This window comes from Sinocyclocheilus grahami, unplaced genomic scaffold, assembly GCF_001515645.1.
Source record: "Sinocyclocheilus grahami isolate Dianchi unplaced genomic scaffold, SAMN03320097.WGS_v1.1 scaffold1009.1, whole genome shotgun sequence".
In the NCBI taxonomy this organism is placed as follows: Eukaryota; Metazoa; Chordata; class Actinopteri; order Cypriniformes; family Cyprinidae; genus Sinocyclocheilus; species Sinocyclocheilus grahami.
Genome location: NW_015506188.1, coordinates 64,961 through 88,396, shown reverse-complemented (window position 1 = coordinate 88,396; position 23,436 = coordinate 64,961). Strand labels below are relative to the sequence as shown.

General features: G+C 38.2%; 1 protein-coding gene across 4 annotated transcripts in view; it reads left to right on the top strand.

Moving 5' to 3' along the window:
- Window positions 1-23,436, top strand: part of LOC107565574 (growth factor receptor-bound protein 10-like) — a 57,217-nt gene that overhangs the window by 16,585 nt on the left and 17,196 nt on the right. For 3 of the 4 annotated variants that reach the window (XM_016250818.1, XM_016250819.1, XM_016250817.1), the window contains 2 exons: window positions 5,110-5,341; window positions 7,448-7,583. In XM_016250818.1, the coding sequence (XP_016106304.1) occupies window positions 5,110-5,341; window positions 7,448-7,583 (368 nt within the window). Of the gene's footprint in view, window positions 1-4,015; window positions 4,240-5,109; window positions 5,342-7,447; window positions 7,584-23,436 lie in introns of those variants that run through there. The other variant, XM_016250821.1, reaches the window with a different exon arrangement.

Genomic DNA, 23,436 nt, shown 5'->3' with positions numbered 1-23,436 from the left:
GTCTATTGTTTTTATATAAAGAATTCTAAATACTAATTTATAATAAGCAACCCACTTAAAGCAGAGGTTTGGGAACTGGGTCCAATGAGCCCCTAGGAGGTCAGAAGGTTTATATATGTGTACACACACACACACACACACACATACATACATATATATTTATCCTTTATACATAAATATAGCTGCCTTTGTATTTTAGGAATGTAGTTCCTTTTGAAAAAAACCCACCTTTGTGTAAAATTGTTTTAAAACCCCTGCATCCAGGAAAACAGTAATACAAATTATTTATGATAAATTTTTCCAATTGAGAGCATCGTCAAACTGAGGTCAAAGGGAGAGTTTGTCATATTTAGTTAACTTCTTGGGACAAATGTGTATGCTAAGTAAACGGAGTCTTGATGCAGACTTTTTATTAACTTCTACTGTTTATAATCTGAGGTAATGATGTTTTCTTTCCTCTACTCTGAATCCTCACACAAACTTTTCTGCATTTTTAGATGCTCAATAAGACATTATTTAGTCTGCATATTAAGCCAATGTCCTTGTGGGGACCGCTGACGCCTTCCTAATGGGCAGGGCGAGATGGCAGTACTCCTGTATCCCATACATACACGGATACACACACACACAGTGTAAAAGCCTATAAATCTTTCTTGTTGTGTTTGTTTCTGGTCATCTGTGGCAAGCCACTGGGTGGGTGGGGGTGTATGAGTACATGCTTCCACTTACATGCCTGTTTGCGCTCTATAAGTTGAGGCTGGAGTTATATGAGGTGACCTATATTCAGTACACACACAAAGAGAGAGAGAGCTGGGCACATGAGGTTGGACCGTCTTCTGAAACACAGTTCCACAGTGAGGAAAGAGAGCTGAAAGAAAAACAACAGGAAAGAGACAGTCTGTCTGACAGTATTAGCCACTGAAGAGATCGGTGTATCCTCTTTTGAAAAAATCACTGCTAGCTAGGAATCTTCCTTATAGATTGCTAATGAATGTTATAATTAGCTCTGTAGCTAATTGACCATTTATTTGTACTGTGTTGTTTGTTATTGTTAGTTGTTTGACAAGATCTTATATTAATAATCAAGGTATTGTGTCCCTCTTACAATAACTGATGAACCAGAGTGAACTTAAGGTTGTAAGGAGCGTTTGTCAGACTTGTCCACTAAATTAGACCCTTTGCAGGGAGCTTGACTGACGATCTGACCGAATATATCGCAGAATCCGCCAAAACTGAGTAGATTGAAAATAGCATGTATTGACATCTTTCCACAGTTGAAATAAAAGACCTTCTAATGCTCATTCATGTTTATTTCTTGCTTTAATAGCAACAGTAAGTAAGGGGGGCAGGTCTTTGAAAAGGGTCAATTAGACACGCCCCTCTTTCTAAAACCCGCCCTGAAAACAATCCAGCATGCAGTCAAGAGTTTAACTTGAATATGATGCATTGAGGATTTATAATTTGCTAGTGTGCAACAAGTGTAAGAACAGGATGTAACATACAAGAGCCTATAGCATCACCATGTACTATAGTAATGTAATTTTAAAATACCATGGTAATAGCATGTTCTTTTACATGTAGATAGTTAATGCCATGGTTTTTTGACGTAAACTTTAAAACTTTGAGTTTACCTTGGTAGCACAGGCAAAAAAACATGGTATCACCATGATAACATATAAAAAGAACCTATGGTGTCAACACATACTGTGGTAATGTCATGATGTTTGGTCATACCATAGTAATTACATAGTTTTTTTTTATGTTACTATGGTAATAGCATGTTCTTTTATATGTAGCATGGGATTGTTTTTAAAGTAAAAGTAACCTTACATGGTAATACCATGGTATATTGTGGAAATGTTTGTGTTTGTTAGTAAGGTGACTTTAAGGAATGTGAAATGGAGAAAAGAGGAAGGGAGTGTTTGGAAAGACGAGGAAAACAGCTCTCAAAGCATATTCGGACAATTTAGAGCTTAGAGCGTTAAACGGGAAGATGCTCTTTGACAATCACTTGCACTCGCTGTACCTCTTGAAGATCTTGTACTTGTAGTACCTAATTGTTTTACATTCCTATTCATCTTATTTAATGTGCATGTTTGAGTTTGAGGAGACTTCTCTCATGCACAGGGCACTTGCCGAGCTCTCTCCTTACATTCACGAACACTTACACTCGGACACACGCGGAAGTGTGTGGGTCTGGGGAATGTATGGAATGCACGGCAGTTCGAACGCTGCTGGTAATCTACAGGAAGTCAGAAGCAGAGCTTTGAATTAGATCTGTTTTCGAATCAGTATCTCTGATTGGTCACTTGTCAGTTGCTAAGGTAACTCGGGTGTTGCTAAATTAATATTCGCTAGCTAGCGTAGTTAAAATTGGCATGAAACGCATTCATCTCTCTCCTCATTCAAGAACAATACACTTGGTTTCAGGTTGATAGTGGATAGGCCTTCATACAACCAATGAATAAAGGTCCCACCTTAAATTTGTCCTTTTATTATTTTTATTTTTTTTGTCGGCACCAATGGCCTTGTGGTTAGTGCGCCGACATACAGCACAACTGATCACGGGGATCTGAGTTTGAATCCCGTCTCATGGTCCTTTTCCTATCCCGCTCCATTCTTTCTCCACCCATTGCTTTCCTTCTTCTCTATACTACTGGTAATCGTTACACTCTGTCAAAATGCGCAAGAAAATATCTGTCGCCAATTCTGTTTCATCACAACTATATATCAGTTGATAAAAGTTCAAACAATATTGTTCCAGCATTGTTTCCATTATAGTTGTGGTTTAGACTTTGAACTTTGAATTTAAAACTTTATAGTTATATAGTTATCGTTCTTAGTGTGAACAGGCTTTAAATCCATACATAATCTAGAGATGTGCTTCCGTTACTCAGGGAGCTAGCTTAGCTAAATATTCTTTTTAGCTAGTCTATAAACGTTTACTTTTCTGTCTATTTGTGTCTGATAGCATGGCCATCTCGCTGCCTTCTCTTTGCTTTACAAGTCCGGATCGATAAGGGACAGCACGTTTCAGCAGTGGTAACTGTTCGTACTGATGAAGGAAAAGCACTTTGGTGACCCACACTACACTAGCATTACATTTAGCATGATTTGCTAGCCTTTTAAATGTACCAGTTGTTTGAGGAGATCATTCTAGGGCCTTAAAAGCTTAGTTTTTATGGGTCTCGATTGCACAAAGTGCTTCTCAACTAATGGGTCATGACCCAAAATGTGTCTCAGGGCTGTTTTGACAAGGTTGTGGACGGCAGGGAAAAAATAAGAAAAATAATGCTAAATGCTAATGATAAAATTAAGTTTTGGTACTGTGAAGGTTATCACTTGAGGTCATGAAGCAAAACCAGATGAGAATCAGTAGGTTAAAGCATTTCAGTCATCAACCAAGTTAGTGAAAATACACTCCAACTATTGAACATGTCCAGCTTGCTTCATTTAACAGGCATGTACCATTATTACAGAGCAATTCCACAAACCACCTGCTGTTCCTCCCACAGAACAGAATGTATTGTGATGATGTGTTTTCTGTGTGAGCAAGATTGGTGGACTGTTTGGTTTTGGATATGTCAGTGAGTAATGTTGTGGGGTCATTGACTCAAGATGAATTGCTCTGAGTCAGATTAGAGGGATTCAATTAGATCAGGGAACACTGGGAAATGTGACCAAAGCACTTGACTGCTTTGGTCTTTACTCATTTAATTTGATACTGCCATCTTGTGGCTATGTATTGTTAGCGGCATTGTACATTTAGTGCATTGTTTTCTTAGTTTATGCAAATACTGTTCAAATAAGACCATTAAATCTTGATTACTGTCCCAGATCCTAAATCGCTATGCTACACCATCTCAAGATGCATATATATTCAATTAAACGAACCATACTTAAAAGGAAATTTCTTGAAACATAAGGGAAAACTGGTAACTAAAGTTTTTGCCTCAACATTAAAGTTATATCAATTTCTGAAATTCTGGGACACCACTAAACCATAATACATATGGAAAACAAGTGGACATGGTGGTGAATGTTCTGTGACCGATCTGTCAAAGTGTGTCCAAAGGCTCAGCTTAAAATCATCCAGGAAGCCACAGTGGATCCTAAAAAACTCTTCCAAAGAAATGTGGGCTGGGAGAGGAGCAATGTTGAAACCACTGCTAACCAAGAACATTTCTCATCTGCCAAAGAGCACCTGGCTGATCCCCAAGACTTTTCGAAGAATGTTCTGTGAGTCAAAAATTGAACATTTTGGATGACCTGCATCCCATTATGTCTGGCGTGAAGCTAAAATCTCATTCCACAATCTAGCCGACAGTCAAACGTGGTGGTGTTCGTGTGAGAATGCCTTACTACTTCAAAACTTTACATGATTTGTTTAAAGTGAAATTTTGAAATCAAAATAAATAAATGCATTCCCTAATAAAAAATGTATGTTGTGGTGCCATGGTTCAGTGCAACGTGACGTTTTATTTTAGAATATATAAGAAATTCTAATTTATATAAAAAAATGTTTAGTTTTTAATTCATTTGAATGACATATATGGTGTTATGTATAATACACATTACCTTTCAGGAGTTTGGATCTCAAGATTAAAAAAAAGACTGTTCTTAGGTCTCAAGCAAGAATACACTTAATGAAAAAATTATATTGTGAAATATTATTACAATTTAAAATGGCTGTTTTCTATTTTAGTCTATAATATCCTACAGAAACCATTCTAATATGTTCAGTTGGATCAGTATGATTAATTTAATGCATCCTTGCTGAATAAAATGATTATCATTTAAAAAGAAAAAACTTTCCCTGAACTTTTAAATGGTAGAGTATGGTCATCATTTCTTTTACATTTTTCATAATGGAAATTTTTGTTTATTAAAAAGGTTCTTCTGCTAGACAAATGCTAGTATAAATATTACACACAGTCTCTCAGTTAATATGCATAATAATCAGTGATTAATTGGCATCCTATTTTATGTGAATTGAGTGTATTTCCGAGGCTACTGTTGGTATTGTGGCTTCTGCTGAAATAATTTTGTGGCTTGTGAATGATCTAGGACTCAATCTCTTTCTCTTTCCATGCATGTTTTTTACTGCAGAGGATGATGTAGATCTGGAGGCCCTGGTGAATGACATGGCCTCTCTTTCTTCCTATGAGAGCATCTATGCAACCTGTGGGACCCAGCATTCGGACTCAGCCCCCCTCTTGCACTGCACTGATGGCAGTGGACTCCATGGCAACAGAGCGGCCCCACTGCCACGGGCCCCTAGTAATAAAGTGGCTGCCCACAAGCTCCGGCGATCACAGCCAATGCACATACATGCCGTCAGGTAATGTATATTTATATACATTATATTATATTGTATATTCACGCATTTAAGTGTGTGTTTTTAACTGGTAATGAAAATATGACAACATCAGTGGAATTATGATTTCCAGACTTGGAAAATCAAGCAAATTTTGAATGTGAATTAACTTTTTTTCTACATTACCTTAAGAAACAATGAAGTATCAAAAATATAGAAACATTGTGAAATATTATTAGAGTTTAAATTAAATGTTTTCGGTTTTAAAATATCTTAAAAGATTCCAAATTTTCAGCATCATTCCTCCAGTCTTCAGTGTCACGTGATTCTTCAAAAATCATTCTAATATGCTGATTTGGTTCTCCTGAAACTTTTCTTCTTATTATCAATATTGAAAATAGTTGTACTGCTTAATATTTCAAGATTCTTTCTTATAAAAAGTTCAGAAGAGCAGCATTTCATTTAAATAGATTTTATTTGTACATGTAAAATTCTTTACTCTCACTTATGATCAATTTAATGCTATTGAAACCTTGATGAATAAGTATTAATTTATTTATTAAAATATGACTAACTACCGTTCAAACAGTAGCGTAGTTGTGCTGAGATATGCTTTAATATTTCATAATTTCATCCATTTTTATGAAACTATATTAATTGAAAATAATTTGGTCAAAATCTGTTGAAACCCTGCTTGTATCACACATTGTAATGATCAATTCATTGATTATATCTAGTGCTGTGAATTTAATTTAGTGTGATTTAATGATAAAAATGGTAAAATGTTACTACAGTTAATTATTCATTAAATAAGTAATTTTAAATTACTTCAAATATATTATTATAAATAATATATAAAATAATATGTATATATTCCCTCTTTATTTATTTTTAATGTTACCTATTTATCAGTGGGTTGATCTGGATCTAAGAAACTGTATTCATACTCTCCCCTCAGGCACGGTTGATTATATGTTATCTACGCTTGCTACATTTCAAAGTCATCTTTCTGTTCATAGTCATAATATATTCTCTCCCCAGAATCCTCTCAGACTGCTTGTTCTAATCCACTCTTTTACACCTCACCTTTCTGCAGGGCTTCTGTATCGTTTGCTGTCTTTCATCCGCTCTTCTCTGATCTCTATGACAGCAGGGTGTAGTTTCACACGCATACACACACCGAGATGGGTTCACTCAGAGGTTCCCGCCTCTACACACTCATACAGACACAGTCTTCTTTCGTTCTGACTCGGCCATGAACCCTGAACGGCCCACCCCCTGCTATGGTTTCAGATTTGAAAAACTCTCTCAGTTATTCCTTTTACACCTCACCTTTCTGCAGGGCTTCTGTATCGTTTGCTGTCTTTCATCCGCTCTTCTCTGATCTCTATGACAGCAGGGTGTAGTTTCACACGCATACACACACCGAGATGGGTTCACTCAGAGGTTCCCGTCTCTACACACTCATACAGACACAGTCTTCTTTCGTTCTGACTCGGCCATGAACCCTGAACGGCCCACCCCCTGCTATGGTTTCAGATTTGAAAAACTCTCTCAGTTATTTCCTCAGTTATTATGGTCGCTCCAACTGTGCTGAGGCAGTCATGTATTATTCCTGGTCTTCTTGATGTAGATCAAAGACCCGAAGACAAGTTTAGCATCTGCAGTCTATGTGTCTGTCTGCTGAACTCTGCCGAACACTACGAAAGTTCATGAACCGGTTCTCGGTTGGCTAAGTGGGTTTAAAATCTCTAGGTTTCATTCATATATTCTGTAGTAGAATCTGTAATGCGGCGGTGAGAATTTCACACGGATTTTTCTGATTTATTTTTCATTAGCCTATCGCATTACAGCGCTGAAGTTTTCAAGGAACTTTAGGGCTTTAATACTCCGCTCAGCTTCATATTGATTAAAACACGGATGATATCAGGAATACTGCATGGTTAATGAACCAATGAGATCTTGATGAAACGAGAAGAAACTAACTAGGTGGTACGGTTAGATGTTGTAGCGCTAAGTGTTTGTGTTAGGAACAGTATGCATTTTTGAATAATTTTAAAGGTGAGTTCAGTACAAAAGTACAAGTACAACCTCTTTTTTGTTTTTGCCTCTTTGTGTCTCACCTTGTAGGCGACTTCAGGAAGAAGAGTTGCAAGTTCGTCCAGCGTCTTTGCCAGCAATTCCTAACCCGTTCCCTGAGCTCTGCAGCCCCTCGGGATCTCCTGTGCTGAGCCCTGGATCTCTGCCACAGCCATCGGAGCCATATGTAAGAGTTGAAAACAGACACTGCACTCTGAGCCCTGTTGCTATTATCCATCAGACACGCATGAGATGTTACCTGAGTGATTTATTGCAGGCATCCTAGTCTGTTCTCATGTATGTTTGTGCGAGAAACCATCGAAGTCTAGAGAAACTGAAATGATTGGAGATTCTTTGGAATTTAAATGTTGTTTCTATGGCGTTTGTCTGTCTCTGCAACTAAAAACTAGTCTCGCCCTACCTTGCATTATGGATGCCAGTGGCACATTGGTTGTTTCAAAACCTAGTGTGCTGCCTTTGTAATATCTTTTTTTCAAGTCATGAAGATGAGAGACGTCTAAGTTATAAGCACTTTAGCTACAGTATGTAGTTTTTCACTTAAAGGGTTAGTTTTACTCACCCCCGAGGCATCCTAGGTGTATATGACTTTCTTCTTTCAGAAGAATCCAGTCGGAGTTATATTAAAAATGATCTTTGATCTTTCAAGCGGTTTAATGCCACTCAGTGGGTGTTGCATTGCTTCAGTCCAAAAGAACTTAAATATAAATCGCCCATCCATAAAAATAAAAAAAAGAAGTCTCTCACACGGCTCCGGGGGGTGGACAAAAGCCTTCTGTAGCAAATCGATGCATTTTTGTAAGAAAAATATCCATATTCAAAACGTAATAATCACTTTAATGTAGCTTGCGCCAACAGTTGTACACAGAAGCAGTTCCGGGAGCATGACGTATGAGGTCAGCGTTGCGCATGCGCCGGTGAGTCTTGTGAAAACAAGTAACAAGGAAGCAAAGTTTCCTTACTTTAGCAAAGGAAAACCAGTCTCCTCTTGGCTTATATCGAAATCCTCTGACATCCTTCTTTACAAATCCTCGTTTTGTACTTCTAATTCTCAACCGTTGTTTTGTTTTGATCTCTCCGCTGCGTCTCCGCGTGCGTCACTTCTGAGCGGTGCATGCGCAAAACCGACCTCATATGTCATTCCCCCGGAACTGCTTCTGTTTACAACAGTAAGCGCAAGCTAGATTAAAGTGATTATTACGTTTTGAATATGGATATTTTTCTTACAAAAATGCATCGATTCGCTACAGAAGGCCTTTGTTCACCCCCCGGAGCCGTGTGTGAGACTTTTTTTAATGGATGGGCGATTTTTATTTAAGTTCTTTTGGAACTTAAACACCCCCTTAAAGTGTGTTTAAAGCCTCAGAGTGTGCTTATTGAGAAGCAGTATTTTTCCCATAAGGATTGTTTCAAATCAGTCGCTAATGATTGTTTCAATTTGGATGCTGCCTTAGAAGGTAACAGCCAATGTAGACACTACAGTTGAGCAGCTCGCTAGGTTTTAGTACAGAACTACTGACTCTCACAAGCTTATCAGGTTGCAGTCGTACAAAGCATTTCCTCTTTAATCTCCTGTACACCCCACACACACTCTTTGGACTTCACGGGGTCAGCCAGAGGGGTTGTTTGTAAAGCCTGTACTTTTCAAGCGTGCACTATTGTTGTATAATGAGTGCCCTACGAGATAAAATGTGCATTTGTCAAGCATTGTCACGAGTGTGAAATCCTGAACGGAAAAGTGTCAGTCTCTTTTTTTTTGGCCCTAGACCCCCATTATATCTTTCCTTAGCATCCTCTGAGTGGAGACTGTTTTCTTGGAGATGAGAGTTGCTTTCCTTTCACACGCCGCTTGCATTTCCACTTGCGAGTGTGTGTGGATGTGTATATTTGTCCAGGTCTGTGCCAACAGTCAAAGCCCTTCCTTCCTCTTTCCTATCCTTTCTGTCCTTTCCCACAATGCCTTGCCTTAAGCTCCCTTTCCAAAGGGAAAAAAATAACTTTATTTATGCTCATTGGCATGCGCAAGCACATAAGAGAGATCATGTTTTTGTATGTCCACTCCCTGAAGCGTTCCTGGAGCTTTGAGAAGTGAAGTGTTTCCAGTTCTTCACTGAGTGACCTCACCTCGGGTGGGGTGACATCTTGTGATGTCCTGTATGTGCTGCCTGACCCTATTTCTGTCTTTTCATGTGAATATGATCATTTTGTTGTTGTCAACACCCTGAGGACAGTCTATCCATCACTATTTTGTTCAATTTCTATTTCTCACTAATCTGTCTCTTGAGTTCAATCACCTATGGCCCCATCAGCTGCTATAGACTACTAAATTTCTTTAGTTCTTTCTTTCTTTCTTTCTTTCTTTCTTTCTTTCATTCATTTGTTCTTTCTTTCTTTTTTGTTCTTTTGTTTCTTTCTCTTCCTTTCTTTCATTGTTTTTGTTTCTTCCTTCGTTCACTTTTGGTTGTTCATTGTTTTGTTTTCTTTCATCATTTTGTTTGTTTGTTCTTTTGTTCTTTTTCATTGTTTTGTTTCCACATTGTCTTTAATTTTTTGTTGTTTCGTTTGTTCAGTTGATTCCTTCTTTCATTGTTTCATTTGTTAGCTGGTTAATTATTTTTGTCTTCAGTCTTAATCGGTGTATCATTCGATCATTCGTTTTTTTATTTAATATTGAAAGTAGAAAAATGAGAAAACGGCTCCTTTTTAGTTTTTTTCCAAAAAACGAAAAACGAGAATTTAGCTTAAATTTTAGTTTTTTCGTTCATGGGTGGAAAAATTTATAAACAGCTTGAATATTCGATTTCTACACGTGGGCGGGAATTAAACGCCTGATTGGTCAGCCGAAGATCAAACCGTGCCGTCATCAGTTCTTCCGCAGTATCACGCAACAGAATAATAGTCCTCCACTGCTGCAGTTGTACGGATTAATAACCCATTTTATCAATTTCATATTTTTCTCATCAAACAGACTAATGAATAGCTCGACACAACTCGTACCGGGGCAGAGTCTAGACAGGGCTTTCCAAATTGGCAGATGAAGCTGAATGTTGACATTTGTTAAAATTTTCTTCAGTTTTTATTTGTATTGATAGAAAATAGAGTAATTTAAAATGCATTAGTATGTTGTCAGCCAGTATTTGTTTGCCATGTATTTTGTTTTACTTAGTTTTTAGATTTAGCTTAACAACTTCCCCATCAGTTTCTATGTGCTTTGCAAACATGCCGCCCTGTTGATTGTACAGTGTGCACTTTTCACAGTGTTGGTCCACTATAAAGACCATATATGCTAGTATCCGCGATAGCACCTATTGTGGCAGTGCTGAGAATGCACTACATATTTTTATAATCGAAACACACACTATGCACCTCTCTTTGATTTGATTGAGTCATTTCAGGTATGCCAACTGCAGTAGTCTGGCACAAAGCCTGACAAGGTTCAGTTCTTTGTATAGGAGATCATGATCCGCACTCATGAAAACAGTCTTCTTTTTTCATTTTATTTTACATTCATCGTTGATGGGGAAAAGACAGTAAAATAAAACGAAAAAGAAGACCGTTTTCGTGAGTGTGGATCATGATCTCCTATACTAAGTTATTTAACAGATTGACGCACCAAAATAAAAAGATTAAGTGATGGAAGAGCGACCAGAGATGCAACCAGCGTTGTAGAAGTTTCAGTTCTTTAGAACATACAGCTGGAAGAGCTTCTTTGTCTTGACTAGGGGTCAGAAGATTGTTTGGAAAGACTTGGAATTGTTTGCAAACATGGTCTTCCTGCCTTTTTGTACTTTTGCCCTTGAGTGAGTCTAGAACAACTGAAAAAATCTGAAAACAGGAAGCGGCTTTAGCTTTGAGGTTGAACCCAAGGCAGTCTGCTGAGGTATGATTTCCGTTATCAAGACGTATAGGAAATCCTGAGTGGTCAGGTTGATTTTGGTACTACAATTAAGTTATTCATTCATTTATTAATGTATGCTATTTATCAGAAAAGCAGATTGTTTGTATGGATATAATGCACACTACTGTTCAAAATGTTGGGGTTGGTAAGATTTCTTTAAGTCTCTTATACTCACCAAGGCTGCATTTGATTAAAAATGCAGTAACAGTAATATTTTGAAATGTTATTACAATTACAAATAACTGTTTATTTAATATATTTAAAAATGCAATTTAAGGGCAAAAGCTGAATTCTTCTGCAGCCGTTGCTCCAGTCTTCAGTGTCACATGATCCTTCAGAAACCTTTCTAATACATTGGGTTCGGTGCTCAAGAAACATTTCCCGCTACTATCAAAGATAAAAACAGTTGTGCTGCTTTATATGTTTGTGGAAGCCATGATAATTTTTTTCAGGATTCTGTGATGAATAGAAAGTTTAAAAGAACAGCATGTATTGCTGACCCTGAACTTTTAAATGGTAGTGTATATGGGTGCATATAATAAAAAAGTAGAGGCAGATGTCTGTCATTAGAATAGCTTTTAATTCCTTCTCAGAAGGATTAATACATTCGTAGTAATAATACAAATATTATGGAAACATGTATATTACATTATAGTTATAATTCCTGGAAATTAAATTAAAACGTGGTTTATATATGCAACAGTCATGTGGTGCTGCCAATTTGTAAATAATCCAGTGAATTCTATGTGATTTATTACTTTTTATTTGGAACTTCATGGACACAGACCAAAAGATAAGACCATTCATAACAAACTAATACGTCTGGCATCAGTGCACAAACATTCACATTATGTAACACTTGAGTGAGTAAAAACAGAAAAATGATATTATAAACAGACTCCAGACTCTGATTGTGAGCCATATTCCAAGTCAGATAGCTGATGTACATCCGATGAAGTCTAATATTAACGTGGCAATTTGCAGTTGCATCTGAATAATGTACAGCAGTCATTTCCACTAGGTATGTGGCAAACTCTCTACATGTTGATATTTCTACAATCACACATTATATACTGTTATACCACCTAGCCCTAATGTTTCTGACCTTCGTTCAAACTTTGTTCCCAGAAGTTGATGTCAGTTATGTTGTTTTCTAGAGTTTGAAGGTCACATTTCCAGTAAGTGTGGCCTATTATGGTTGGCAGTGCTTTTTGGGCATTATTTTGGACATGATATTACTACTGAAGAATGCTGTGGATGGGTTATGCACACATGTGGTTTCTAAATGATCTCACGAGGATTGTCTGACCCTTAGTGACCGGCGGGCATCAGACTCTGCTTAGGCATTGGTGGGCATGACATGGGCACAACATGCATTGCTCAATGTAGTCTCTTGCTGAGCGTGGGAATGGAATAAATGCTGCTGCTGTGTTTGTGATTCTGACAGTGCATTAGTGTGATTATAATCAGGTGCTTGAGATCTGTCAATATGCGTCACAAAGATTTTGTAATTTCTTGTGCATGCTCCACAGAGGTCTTTCTGTAATCTGTAAGTTTCTGGACAGGTGAATGCATGTGTATGTTGCATGAATTTACAACTCTACTATCACCCCAAAAAGTACTTGGCCACACTTGTGTGTGATTTGTGTGCAATAAGTTACGGATAAAAGTGCGTACTTTGAATGCCCTGTAGGTTGCTTTGCATCTCCCAAATACATAAATGTAAATGTTTTTCAGAATTATGTGCATTGATGAATCGCCCATAAGACCCAAAACAAGCATTAAGAAAATAAATGGGGTTAATTTTGATTGCACATCAACTTTAAGCTTGTGTGTAGCTTCTCCGAGTGGTGTATGTGTTTAAAACGGCAAGAGCGCACAGGTCCGCCGCAGTGGGATTAATTAGGATTCGCTAGATTTTCTTATTTACTCTTTTCTTTTGTCACGAATCAGGCCTCTGTGGCTCTCTCCGATGGCCTCCGGAGGGCACCCTCTCCCGAGTACTAACGTGAGCTCTCCATCCGCATAGATAACCTGATGCGGGCACGCCGCCCTGATCATTCATTTCCCGTGTATCCTCCAGCGGCCACAGCTCCCGTTGAATCGGAACCCATGCAGATTGGTTTCACTCGCCTTACCGTGGCGGAACGGGAAAGAAGAATGCGGAATCGCCTCTGTCTCTACTGCGGTCTATCCGGCCATATGAGAGCTTCCTGTCCCACCCGACCATCTGCTCGAAGGCACACCACGGTGAGTGCCACTCCTGATTCCATTAACTGTTTAGTAGTTCCCATTGCTCTAACGTTTAATGAGAAGTGCACTGAGACCGTAGCATTAATAGATTCGGGGGCTGCGGGGAATTTCATTGACATAGGGTTTGCCAATACTCATAACTTCCCTCTTGTTCCATGTGAATCCCGGGTGGCAGTGGCAGCCTTAGATGGACGTCCTCTGGGCACGGGACAGATCAAATTCATAACCCAGGACCTGTGTCTGCGAACTGGCATACTTCACACCGAAACCATCCGACTCTTTGCTATTGACTCTCCTCTGAATCCCATCATCCTTGGTCTGCCCTGGCTAGAGAGACACAACCCCCGGATCTCATGGACCACGAAGCAGATTCTACAGTGGTCTGATTCCTGCCAACAGAATTGTTTATTCACCAGCCTAATGCCCTCATCTCCCCGACCAGCCCAGATGTTAGATGATTCACCGGTTCCGAGAATACCCTCTGAGTACCAGGACCTCGCTGACGCCTTCAGTAAGACCAAAGCTTCGCAACTTCCTCCTCACCGACTCAGTGACTGTGCTATCGATCTTCTTCCAGGATCAAACCCCATTAGAGGCAGAGTGTTTCCCCTGTCACAGCCAGAGTCCGAGGCCATGAGGGTGTACATTGAGGAGGAGCTGTCAAAGGGGTTCATTAGACCATCCACCTCACCTGCGTCAGCTAGTTTCGTCTTTGTCAAGAAGAAAGAGGGAGGTCTCCGTTTCTTGGTTACATCATTAGCGCTGAGGGGGTAGCTATGGATGACAGGAAGGTACAGTCTGTGCTCAACTGGCCTCAACCGACGACGGTAAGGGAACTGCAGCGTTTCTTGGGTTTCGCTAACTTTTATAGACGTTTCATTCGGGACTTCAGCACCATTGCTGCATCTCTCACCTCCATGCTAAGGGGAGGGAAACGTAGGCTTCTTTGGTCACCATCAGCCACTGGGGCTTTTCAACGACTAAAGGGCTACATTTCTGAGCGTTTATCCCCTTTCTTGTTATCTCTTGTGTATTACCTCGGACTGTTCTAACTAGTTTGATTCTCTGCCGCCTGCCCCGACCCTCGCTTTGCCACTGTTTATTCCCTTGGATTACCCCTGCTGTACGTGACGCTGTTGACTGAATACTGCCTGTTTTACTCTGCCTGTTACTCTAATAAAAGCTGCAAATGGATCCGCACGCCTCTGACTCAGCGTTACATCTTTATTTATGTGTGTCAGCTTTCCCCTCATGCACGTACGAATACTAATACGGCATTCTGTGCATGAGTGATCCATTTCTGATGTAGTAACTCGAGTTTCAAGCGCTGAACCTGCCGTGACCTACACTGGATTCTGCCAGCGAGTGATTAATGGCGGTGAGCCAGAGCGCGGATCCGCAGGGAGTGCGGGTCTGTGAGTTTGTGTACAGTACGAAACGACACCAGGCCCTCAAGACTCTCGTAAAAGTCAGACCATAAAGTGACAAGTGATTGAGGTCTAGCAACATACACAAAACCAACACAGACGCATCTCTGTGTTCGTGTGTGAGACAGTGACACCTAATGTGTTTGTTGAACTAGTCATCCTTGTTTTCAGTCCGTCTGGATTTTTGGAACATACACGTAGCAACAAATCAAAACAATATAGCTGCATTTTATGGCGTATATCAGGTCTTCTATTTCCATGTTGGTATACATTTGCATGCCGACAGAGAACAGAATGTTCAGGCTGTTGGATTGGGTTTTATTTGAGAATGGTGATATCTTATGACCCCGTCTGTACTGTCACACAAGCCTATCTCTTTTTTTCCAGCACCTGTTTATCATCAGAGACAAACGCCATCGATATTGGCTTTAAACAAGGCCTGAGAAATTGGCATGATATTTATGAGGTTAATGTTGATGGTTTAGCCTGTTTTATTGTTGTTGGTGTTATTACTTTCCATTGGAAGCAGTCATATGATACTGTATATCATTGTTTTGCAGAGTTTAGCTCATTTGCCTGTAATTTTTTAAGTAATCCTGAAGATCTTGATTAGCTTGTTCAGGTGTTTTTCATCAGGGCTGGAGCTGAACTTTCAAGGGTCGGAGTTGAAGAACCCTGACTAGATATATGTTAAATGATGACAAGAATACTGCAGTTATTCACTTGGGCATGGACTCGCCATATTAGTTTTTGCTCATTTTTAAGTTTTTATCCATTTTAATAAGTAAAGTTAAACTAAATAAACATGATAAATGTTGCATTGGCAACTAGTTGAAATAAAATGTGTAATTTTTTTTTTTTCATATTTGGTAACACTTTAGTACAGGGACCAGTTCTAACTATTAACTAGTTGCCTATTAGCATGCCTATTATTAACACATTGGTGTTTTATTAGTACTTATAAAGCACATATTCTGCATAACCATATTCTAAATCACTAATCCTACCCAATATTCTACATCACTAATCCTACCCAATACCCAGACTTAACTACTACTTTACTAACTATTAATAAGCAAATTAGGAGTTTAAGGCAAAATGTATAATTAGTTTGTTAATAGTGAGAATTGTACCCTACAATAATGTGTGACCTAATATTTCAGTTAACATTTAAATTGTTTCAAGTAAGCAAAAATGTTTTTTTTTTGTTTTAGTGATTATAATAACGAAATAACTCTTTTGCTTAGTTGTGAAAAACTTGGGCTGGTTATCCAGAAGTTGCCGGTTCAAACCCTTCAAGATGTTGTAATAGTATTTAGATGGAAAAAATACCCTTTACTTTTCTTCTATTTCTCGCACTGTATTTATTTTAGCTTCAAAGTCACATCTGCCACATAATATTAAAATATTGCAATATACTCTACAAGAAGTTACCCAGCAAAACTCTACATCTTTTGAGAATTATTTTAGCTCTTTTGACTCCCTCACACCAAACTGACTCTTTCCCTCATAACAATATCACAAATTAGATATTAAAAATTAAAATCAGATATTCCATTGAATTTCCTTGTTTGTGTTCTAACTTTAAAAGAAGACCACATGTAAGTTGCTTTGATGATAGGCTGACATTTATTAACTTATAACTGAACTCAGCTGCTTCAAGCAGCATGGGAATACACTTTTTTTTTTTTTAGTCCGTCTTGTTCTCAGGATGACAAAATTTTCCATGAATGCTTTGCCTGATTGGAAAAATCAAATTTCTCTGACATCTTTCTTGTTCTCTTCAAATGGCTCTCTCGTTTTGCATGTAAACACAATCCTTAATTTGTCTCTGCCATGTTACTGTACATATGCAATGGCTGGTGTCTGGTTTCCTTGCATGTTTGCACAAAACATTTGTCTTGAGTTTCAGCTTGTTTGCGCTGTCCCATTTCGCATCCATCCAAAACTCATCCAAGATGAGAAGGATGTCTAAGAAGTTTGTTCCACAGAATCTACCATGTGACTTCACATATGAATACATGGGTGTCTGCTATAGTTTCTACATGAGAACTGCTAAAACAAATTTCATGTGAAACGCTATCTGTTTGTTTCTATTTCTTGTTTACCTGACAGACACAGTTGTTTAGTATTTGAGGCAGGGTCAGTAACATTTATGTATTTAAGGTAAGACTAAGTAGCAAAGGTCACATAGTTTAATTCACATGTATTTATGTGGCATTTTTAACAATGGTAAATGTCATAAATGAGCTTTACTGGGTGTGATGCCAGTCAGCAGAAAGTAACTGGATCAGAAATCCGTTAAACTGGCATTGTCAGGCCATGAGAAGTTTAATTTTATTTATTTACACACCCTTTTTAAATTAAAATTTCATTATAGGCAGATGCTAATGAGGCAGTCCTATTTATATGTACACAGTGATAGCATTATTTTATATTTTGTGTGTGTGTGTGTGTGTATATGTATATGTATGTATGTATGTATGTATGTGTATATATATATATATATATGTGTGTGTGTGTATATGTATGTATATATATTTATATATAACTATTATATACAAGTTATATAACTAATAACTGTATGTATATAACTAGGTTATATACATACTGAAAAATCACTAGTATTTTTCACAAATAATTACAAAGAATTGGCAAGTAACACATTGAATTAATCATGACATTTTTAATTTTATTTACAACTTGAAATAATTATGTATCTATAGGTGTTTTTGTATACATTAATATTAGTTGATTCAATAGCTAACATGAATTAATGAGCAATACTTTCACAGCATTTATTAAATGTTAAAAATGCATTGGTGTATGTGAGTTTCAATTAAATAATATTAGTTAAAGCATTGGCTTTAAAAATTAACTTTTAACTTTCTAACTGGGAACATTTAAGATTTGTTAATCCATTTTCTTGATAATACATTAACTGATGAATACATTAAATTATTTGTTCAATTAAAAAAAAAAGGTTTAAATGTATTAGTAAATGTAAAAATTAACATTAATTTGGATTGCCTGGTATGCTTGGCATATCTGTCTTCCAGAATGTTGTTGATATCATGATTAGTTGTCATGGTGACCAGAGGGCCTGGTGTTCAGCAGACATCCTGGCATCCAGTTTATTGAGTGAGGGGACTGTGACGATTTGTTAACCTAATGAATAATTGATTTGTTAAATCAAATTAAAATTAGTGTGTCAGATTGGTCGAGACGCTACATTAATCTAAAACTCAATATTAGGGTGGATTTGGATCAGGTGTGTTACATATCCACTTGTCTTATTGTTGAGTTAGCATGGTTCCTTTGTTATACCGGTTCATACTGAATACCGGTGTTTATTTTTGTTATGATATGAATTTTTTTAATACCGTAATATTGTTATTTTTTGACGATATTCACTCATCATGACAGTAAAATAGGGCATTCTAAGTCAATATTCTGCAGTATTTCCTCTCTCAATCAGTAGAAAATTATGGTTAACACCCGGTCATGCATGAAAAAAGAAATACCGTCATGTACCGTGAAACCGGTATAATTTTCAAAAATACTGTGATATAAATTTTTGGTCATACCACTCAGCACTTCTTGCTACCGTGTTAAACCTACCATCTGAGGCATGATTTGTAAGGAGAAAGAGACTTTGACTTCCTCTTGTAAAAAAGGGTGAGAGGACATTACGTTCTCGGTTTTGTTTCATGCAGTTAAGTAGATGATGTACATTAAAACACTTTTTAGACCCATCACACCACAATCCACCTATTTGTTTACCTGTCTCCTGAGTCACGCTCTGTGTGAGAACCACTTTGTATTTTTAGTTCACACAACTCAAATGCCCCATTTAGCAGAACTTTTGCCAAAAATCTCCTCCCAGGTGACCCATTAAAGGTTTGTGCTGTGAAATGAGACACCGTCGCAGCGGAGTTGAATATGTCTGTGCGTGTGGATCCTGTCTCCACACCAGTTTGCTTCGGTTTGTGTGCCGGAGCCTTAGGACACACTACAAAATACACACACACACACTCTTACACACTGGCCAGTCAGCTGACTGCAACACAAACCCCTGAGAGATTACATGAAGCCAGCATTACTGAAAACGCCATCATGAGAGAATAATCCTCTCCTCAAACTACCCTTGTCCCTCTTGATTCCTAATTCTTCTTGAGTGGTATCTTTATGTCTGGTCCTTTGATGTCAGTTAATTGGAAAATTACATTTCAGGAGAAACAATGTACGGACTCATGATGATTGCTGGAGCTTGATATTGTTTGTGGAGTGAGATGGACACTGAGGATCATGGTATAAAAAATATGTGGGATTATGCTGGGTTTCGATTTTTTTATGCTAATTCTGAATTTAAACTTGTTTGTGTATATACATTTTTTTAAATAAATATACATTTTTAAATATATTTTAGTGCTGTCAATTGATTAAAAAAATTACTAATTAATCGCACATTTTTTTCAGAAATTAATCACAATTAATCCCACCTAACATTAAAGTTTTTAAATATACTTTTGTATATTTTATATTGACTATACTAAAATTACAATATAATTGAGAGCTATCAATTTTAACATTTATTAGACTTTAAAAAAATAACTTCTATTTTAAGAAAACTTAAAACAATCGTCACATAAACCCATTATAATAAATGTTATATTTACCTGTGCCCTTCAGCAAGTAGGAAATATACAGAAAGTGAATAAAGTTATTAAACATTACATTTTCAATTAAATATAGATGAATCCTTAAAGCTACAAAAGTTATTGATGACCTTTTTTTCTTTTGTTCTTTGATGAACAGACATCACAGCAGATGGGCTATTAGGTTATTTGGCTGCTATTACTTTAAGAGCTGAATGTGACATGGATCTGACACGCATGCTCCTAGTTTTATTTGCGCTTTAATATGAAATGATACAGGCTACAGCGTGCTGCCGCCGTATTCGTGCGTGCAATTGAAGAGCATGCGCTATGAGCACAGTATAACGGCTGACAGGACTGGAAATTTCTTTTTTACTGACACATGACCTGACAACATCTCATCTGACCGCAGTTCACTGATGTTCTACTGTAGCTCCTTGTCATCTGTACCGTTTCAGCGCTCTTTTGACTAGCACCTGGCGCTGAGGCGAAGCTGGAGTGCGCGTCTGAAAAATCCCCAATTTGATGTGGTCGTAAAGACGTTCTACGTCTAAATAGACACAATTCTTGTCAAGAAAAAAGAGACGGAAGCAGCAGTTGTGAGTGAGGTGGCCAACCCTAGCGCCGCCCCTGCATTAATTGCATTAAATATTTTTAACGCCATTAAACTGGAAAAATTAATTACCTGCGTTAACGCGAATGGTTGCACTCTACTTTTTGATATGCATATGTAATCTTGTGTCATCATGTATCCTGTTCATCTCTGTTTTTATCCTTTATTCATTCTGGGGTTGTTTCCACTTGCTGATAAACTGTCAAACACGTCTTGTTGCACAAACATGTCTCTCTCTCTCTCTCTCTGCATCTCACACACAGACTGGCTCCTCTCCATGAAACCTGAAACTTCCAAAGCTGTCACCGACGTTTATCCCCTGAGAGCTCTAAACAAAGGCGTGTGTGTGTGTATGTCAGGGCAGGTTATATTTTTTGCGTCTGTGTGAATGTGGACTTTTACAGTATGTTTGTGATGTCACTGAAAGGCAGGGTCACAAAGAGTTCAGTAAACTGCGGGTGGTAATGATGCCCGCGTTTGAGTGTACATGCATGTGTGTCAGGCCTGCGTGGGGTTAAAATCTAATTTGCTCTGTCAAGTTAGGTAATAAGAGTGAGGTGAGTGATCGCAGCACACAGGACTGTTTACAGATGAACTTGCAGGGCCATATTTCCAGACAGCCACAGGTTTCTCATAGTCTGTCTCATGCACTTTTCTAATTTGCTCTTATATCTTAGACAGGGCGTTATCATGCTGAGTTGTACATTATTAAAGATTATTTCCATTCAAATGGATGGCTGTTTAAGTTAGATGGACCATTTCCGGTTATTCAATCTCTTATTCAGTTGTGATAGCTTCTTGTTTCCGATGTCTTTGATCTTTCACTGTGGAGGTCAGTCTTGCTTAAGAGTGTTTGTATGCTGTGGGCAGTCAATTTAATTGGTCTCTCACCCACATACGTTCATGTATGCATACATGCATCTACGTGCTTGTGAGCATCATCTGCTCTCTCTCTCTCACTCTCTCACTCACTCACACACACACACAAAATCATACTCATGGTCAAACCCAGGGCAGTTTTTAGATGCACATAAGTTTGACACAGCTTTGCATTGCACTTACTATTTCTTTTTCATGTTTTACTGTCTCTTTGTCAATCTTTATAACTTTCTCTCTGTCTTACTCTTTTACTGATTAAGACTTTGTAATTTATTTATTCAGGAAAATGATCCAATATTACATATCTGTGAGTGGCAAAAGTATGTGAATCTCTAGGATTAGCTGTTAACTTGAAGGTGAAATTAAAAGTTCATCTGTTCAGAGGTATTTTTAATCAGTGAGATGACTATCAGATGTCAGTGTGTGTCCTGTTTTATTTAAAGAACAGGGATCAATCAAAGTTTGGTCATGTTTGTGGAAGTGTGTTTGTGGCACAAAAAATGAGATCTCTGAAGACCTCAGAAAAAGAGTTGATGTTGTTCATCAGGCTAGAAAAGGTTTCAAAGCCATCTCTAAAGAGTTTGGACTCCACCAATCCACGGTCAGACAGATTGTGTACAAATGGGGGAAATTCAAGACCACTGTTACCCTCCCCAGGAGTGCTCCACCAACAAAGAACACTCTAAAAACAAGACGTGTAAAAGTCAACTAGGTTTCAAAGGACTGCAGGCTAACTTCTAAGCAACTAAAGGCCTTTCTCACATTGGCTAATGCTAATGTTTATGAGCCCATCATCAGGAGAACACTGAACAACCATGGTGTGCATGGCAGAGTTGCAAGGAGAAAGCCACTGCTCTCCAAAAAGAACATTGCTGCCCATCTGCAGTTTGCTAAAGATCATGTGGACAAGCCAGAGGAATACAGGAGAAATGTTTTGTGGATAGAACACTTTGGGTTAAATGAGCAGCGTTATGTTTGGAGAAAAAAAACACTGCATTCCAGCATAAGAACCTTATCCCATATGTGAAACATGGTGTAGGTAGTATCATGGTTTGGGCCTGTTTTGCTGCATCTGGTCCAGGACGGCTTGCCATCATTGATGGAACAATGAATTCTGAATTATACCAGCAAATTCTGAAGGAAAATGTCAGGGCATCTGTCCGAGAACTGAATCTCAAGAGAAAGTGGGTCATGCAGCAAGACAACGACCACAAGCACACAAGTCGTTCTACCAAAGAAAGGTTAAAGAAGAACAAAGTTAATGTTTTGGAATGACTGAGTCAAATTCCGGACCTTAATCCAATTGAAATGTTGTGGAAGGACCTAAAGCAAGCAGTTCATAGGAGGAAACCCACCAACATCACAGAGTTGAAGTGGTTCTGTACTGAGGAATGGGCTAAAATTCCTACAAGCCATTGTGCAGGACTGATCAGCAGTTACAAGAAACGTTACTTGCAGTTATTGATTCAAAAGGGGGTCACACCAGATACTGAAAGCAAAGATTCACATACTTTTGCCACTCACAAATATTTAACACTGGATAATTTTTCTGAATAAATAAATGACAAAGTATATATTTTTGTCTCCTTTGTTTGATTGGATTGTCTTTGTCTGCTTTCAGGATTTGTGTGAAAATCTAATTGTTTTGCAGAAATATAGAAAATTCTAAAGGGTTCACAAACTTTCAAGCAGCACTGTATATATCTAACTATGCACTTGTTTAACTATAGGGCCTTTCGCACTGCGGGAACCTTTTCATAGTACCAGAACTAATTGTGGAACTACCCACTTTTTGGCATTTTCGCACCGCCGGAACTGGGTGCAATTTAAAGTACCGGACTGCCTTTTTCGAGAACCAAATTAGCTCCTACTCCGGAGCAGGGTCTAACCAGCACAACTGGTACTACCCGTGACGTAAGTAGACATTGATTGGCCAAATACGTACGAAAACACCCTCACCCGCCATGATATTTAACACCATGTAAACATACTGTAAACATTGTGTCAACTTATTTCGCAAGTATGGAGAACAGCGATAGATGGACAGACGCTGAAGTGCAGGCACTTGTATCAAATGTAGCACTGCCAATTGTTGTTGGAGATCCTCCTTTCCGTTCTTTCAAACGCTTTACGTATACGTCAACATTCCATGTCCATTATTGTGAAACCCGCGAGACACAACAAAAACACAGCTCCGATCACAGCGTCCTCCATCCTCCTGTTGTTAACGTTATTCTTCTTTGTTTCCGTTGTTGAACGACGCACACAAATGACGTCGCTGTCGACCGGCTTAC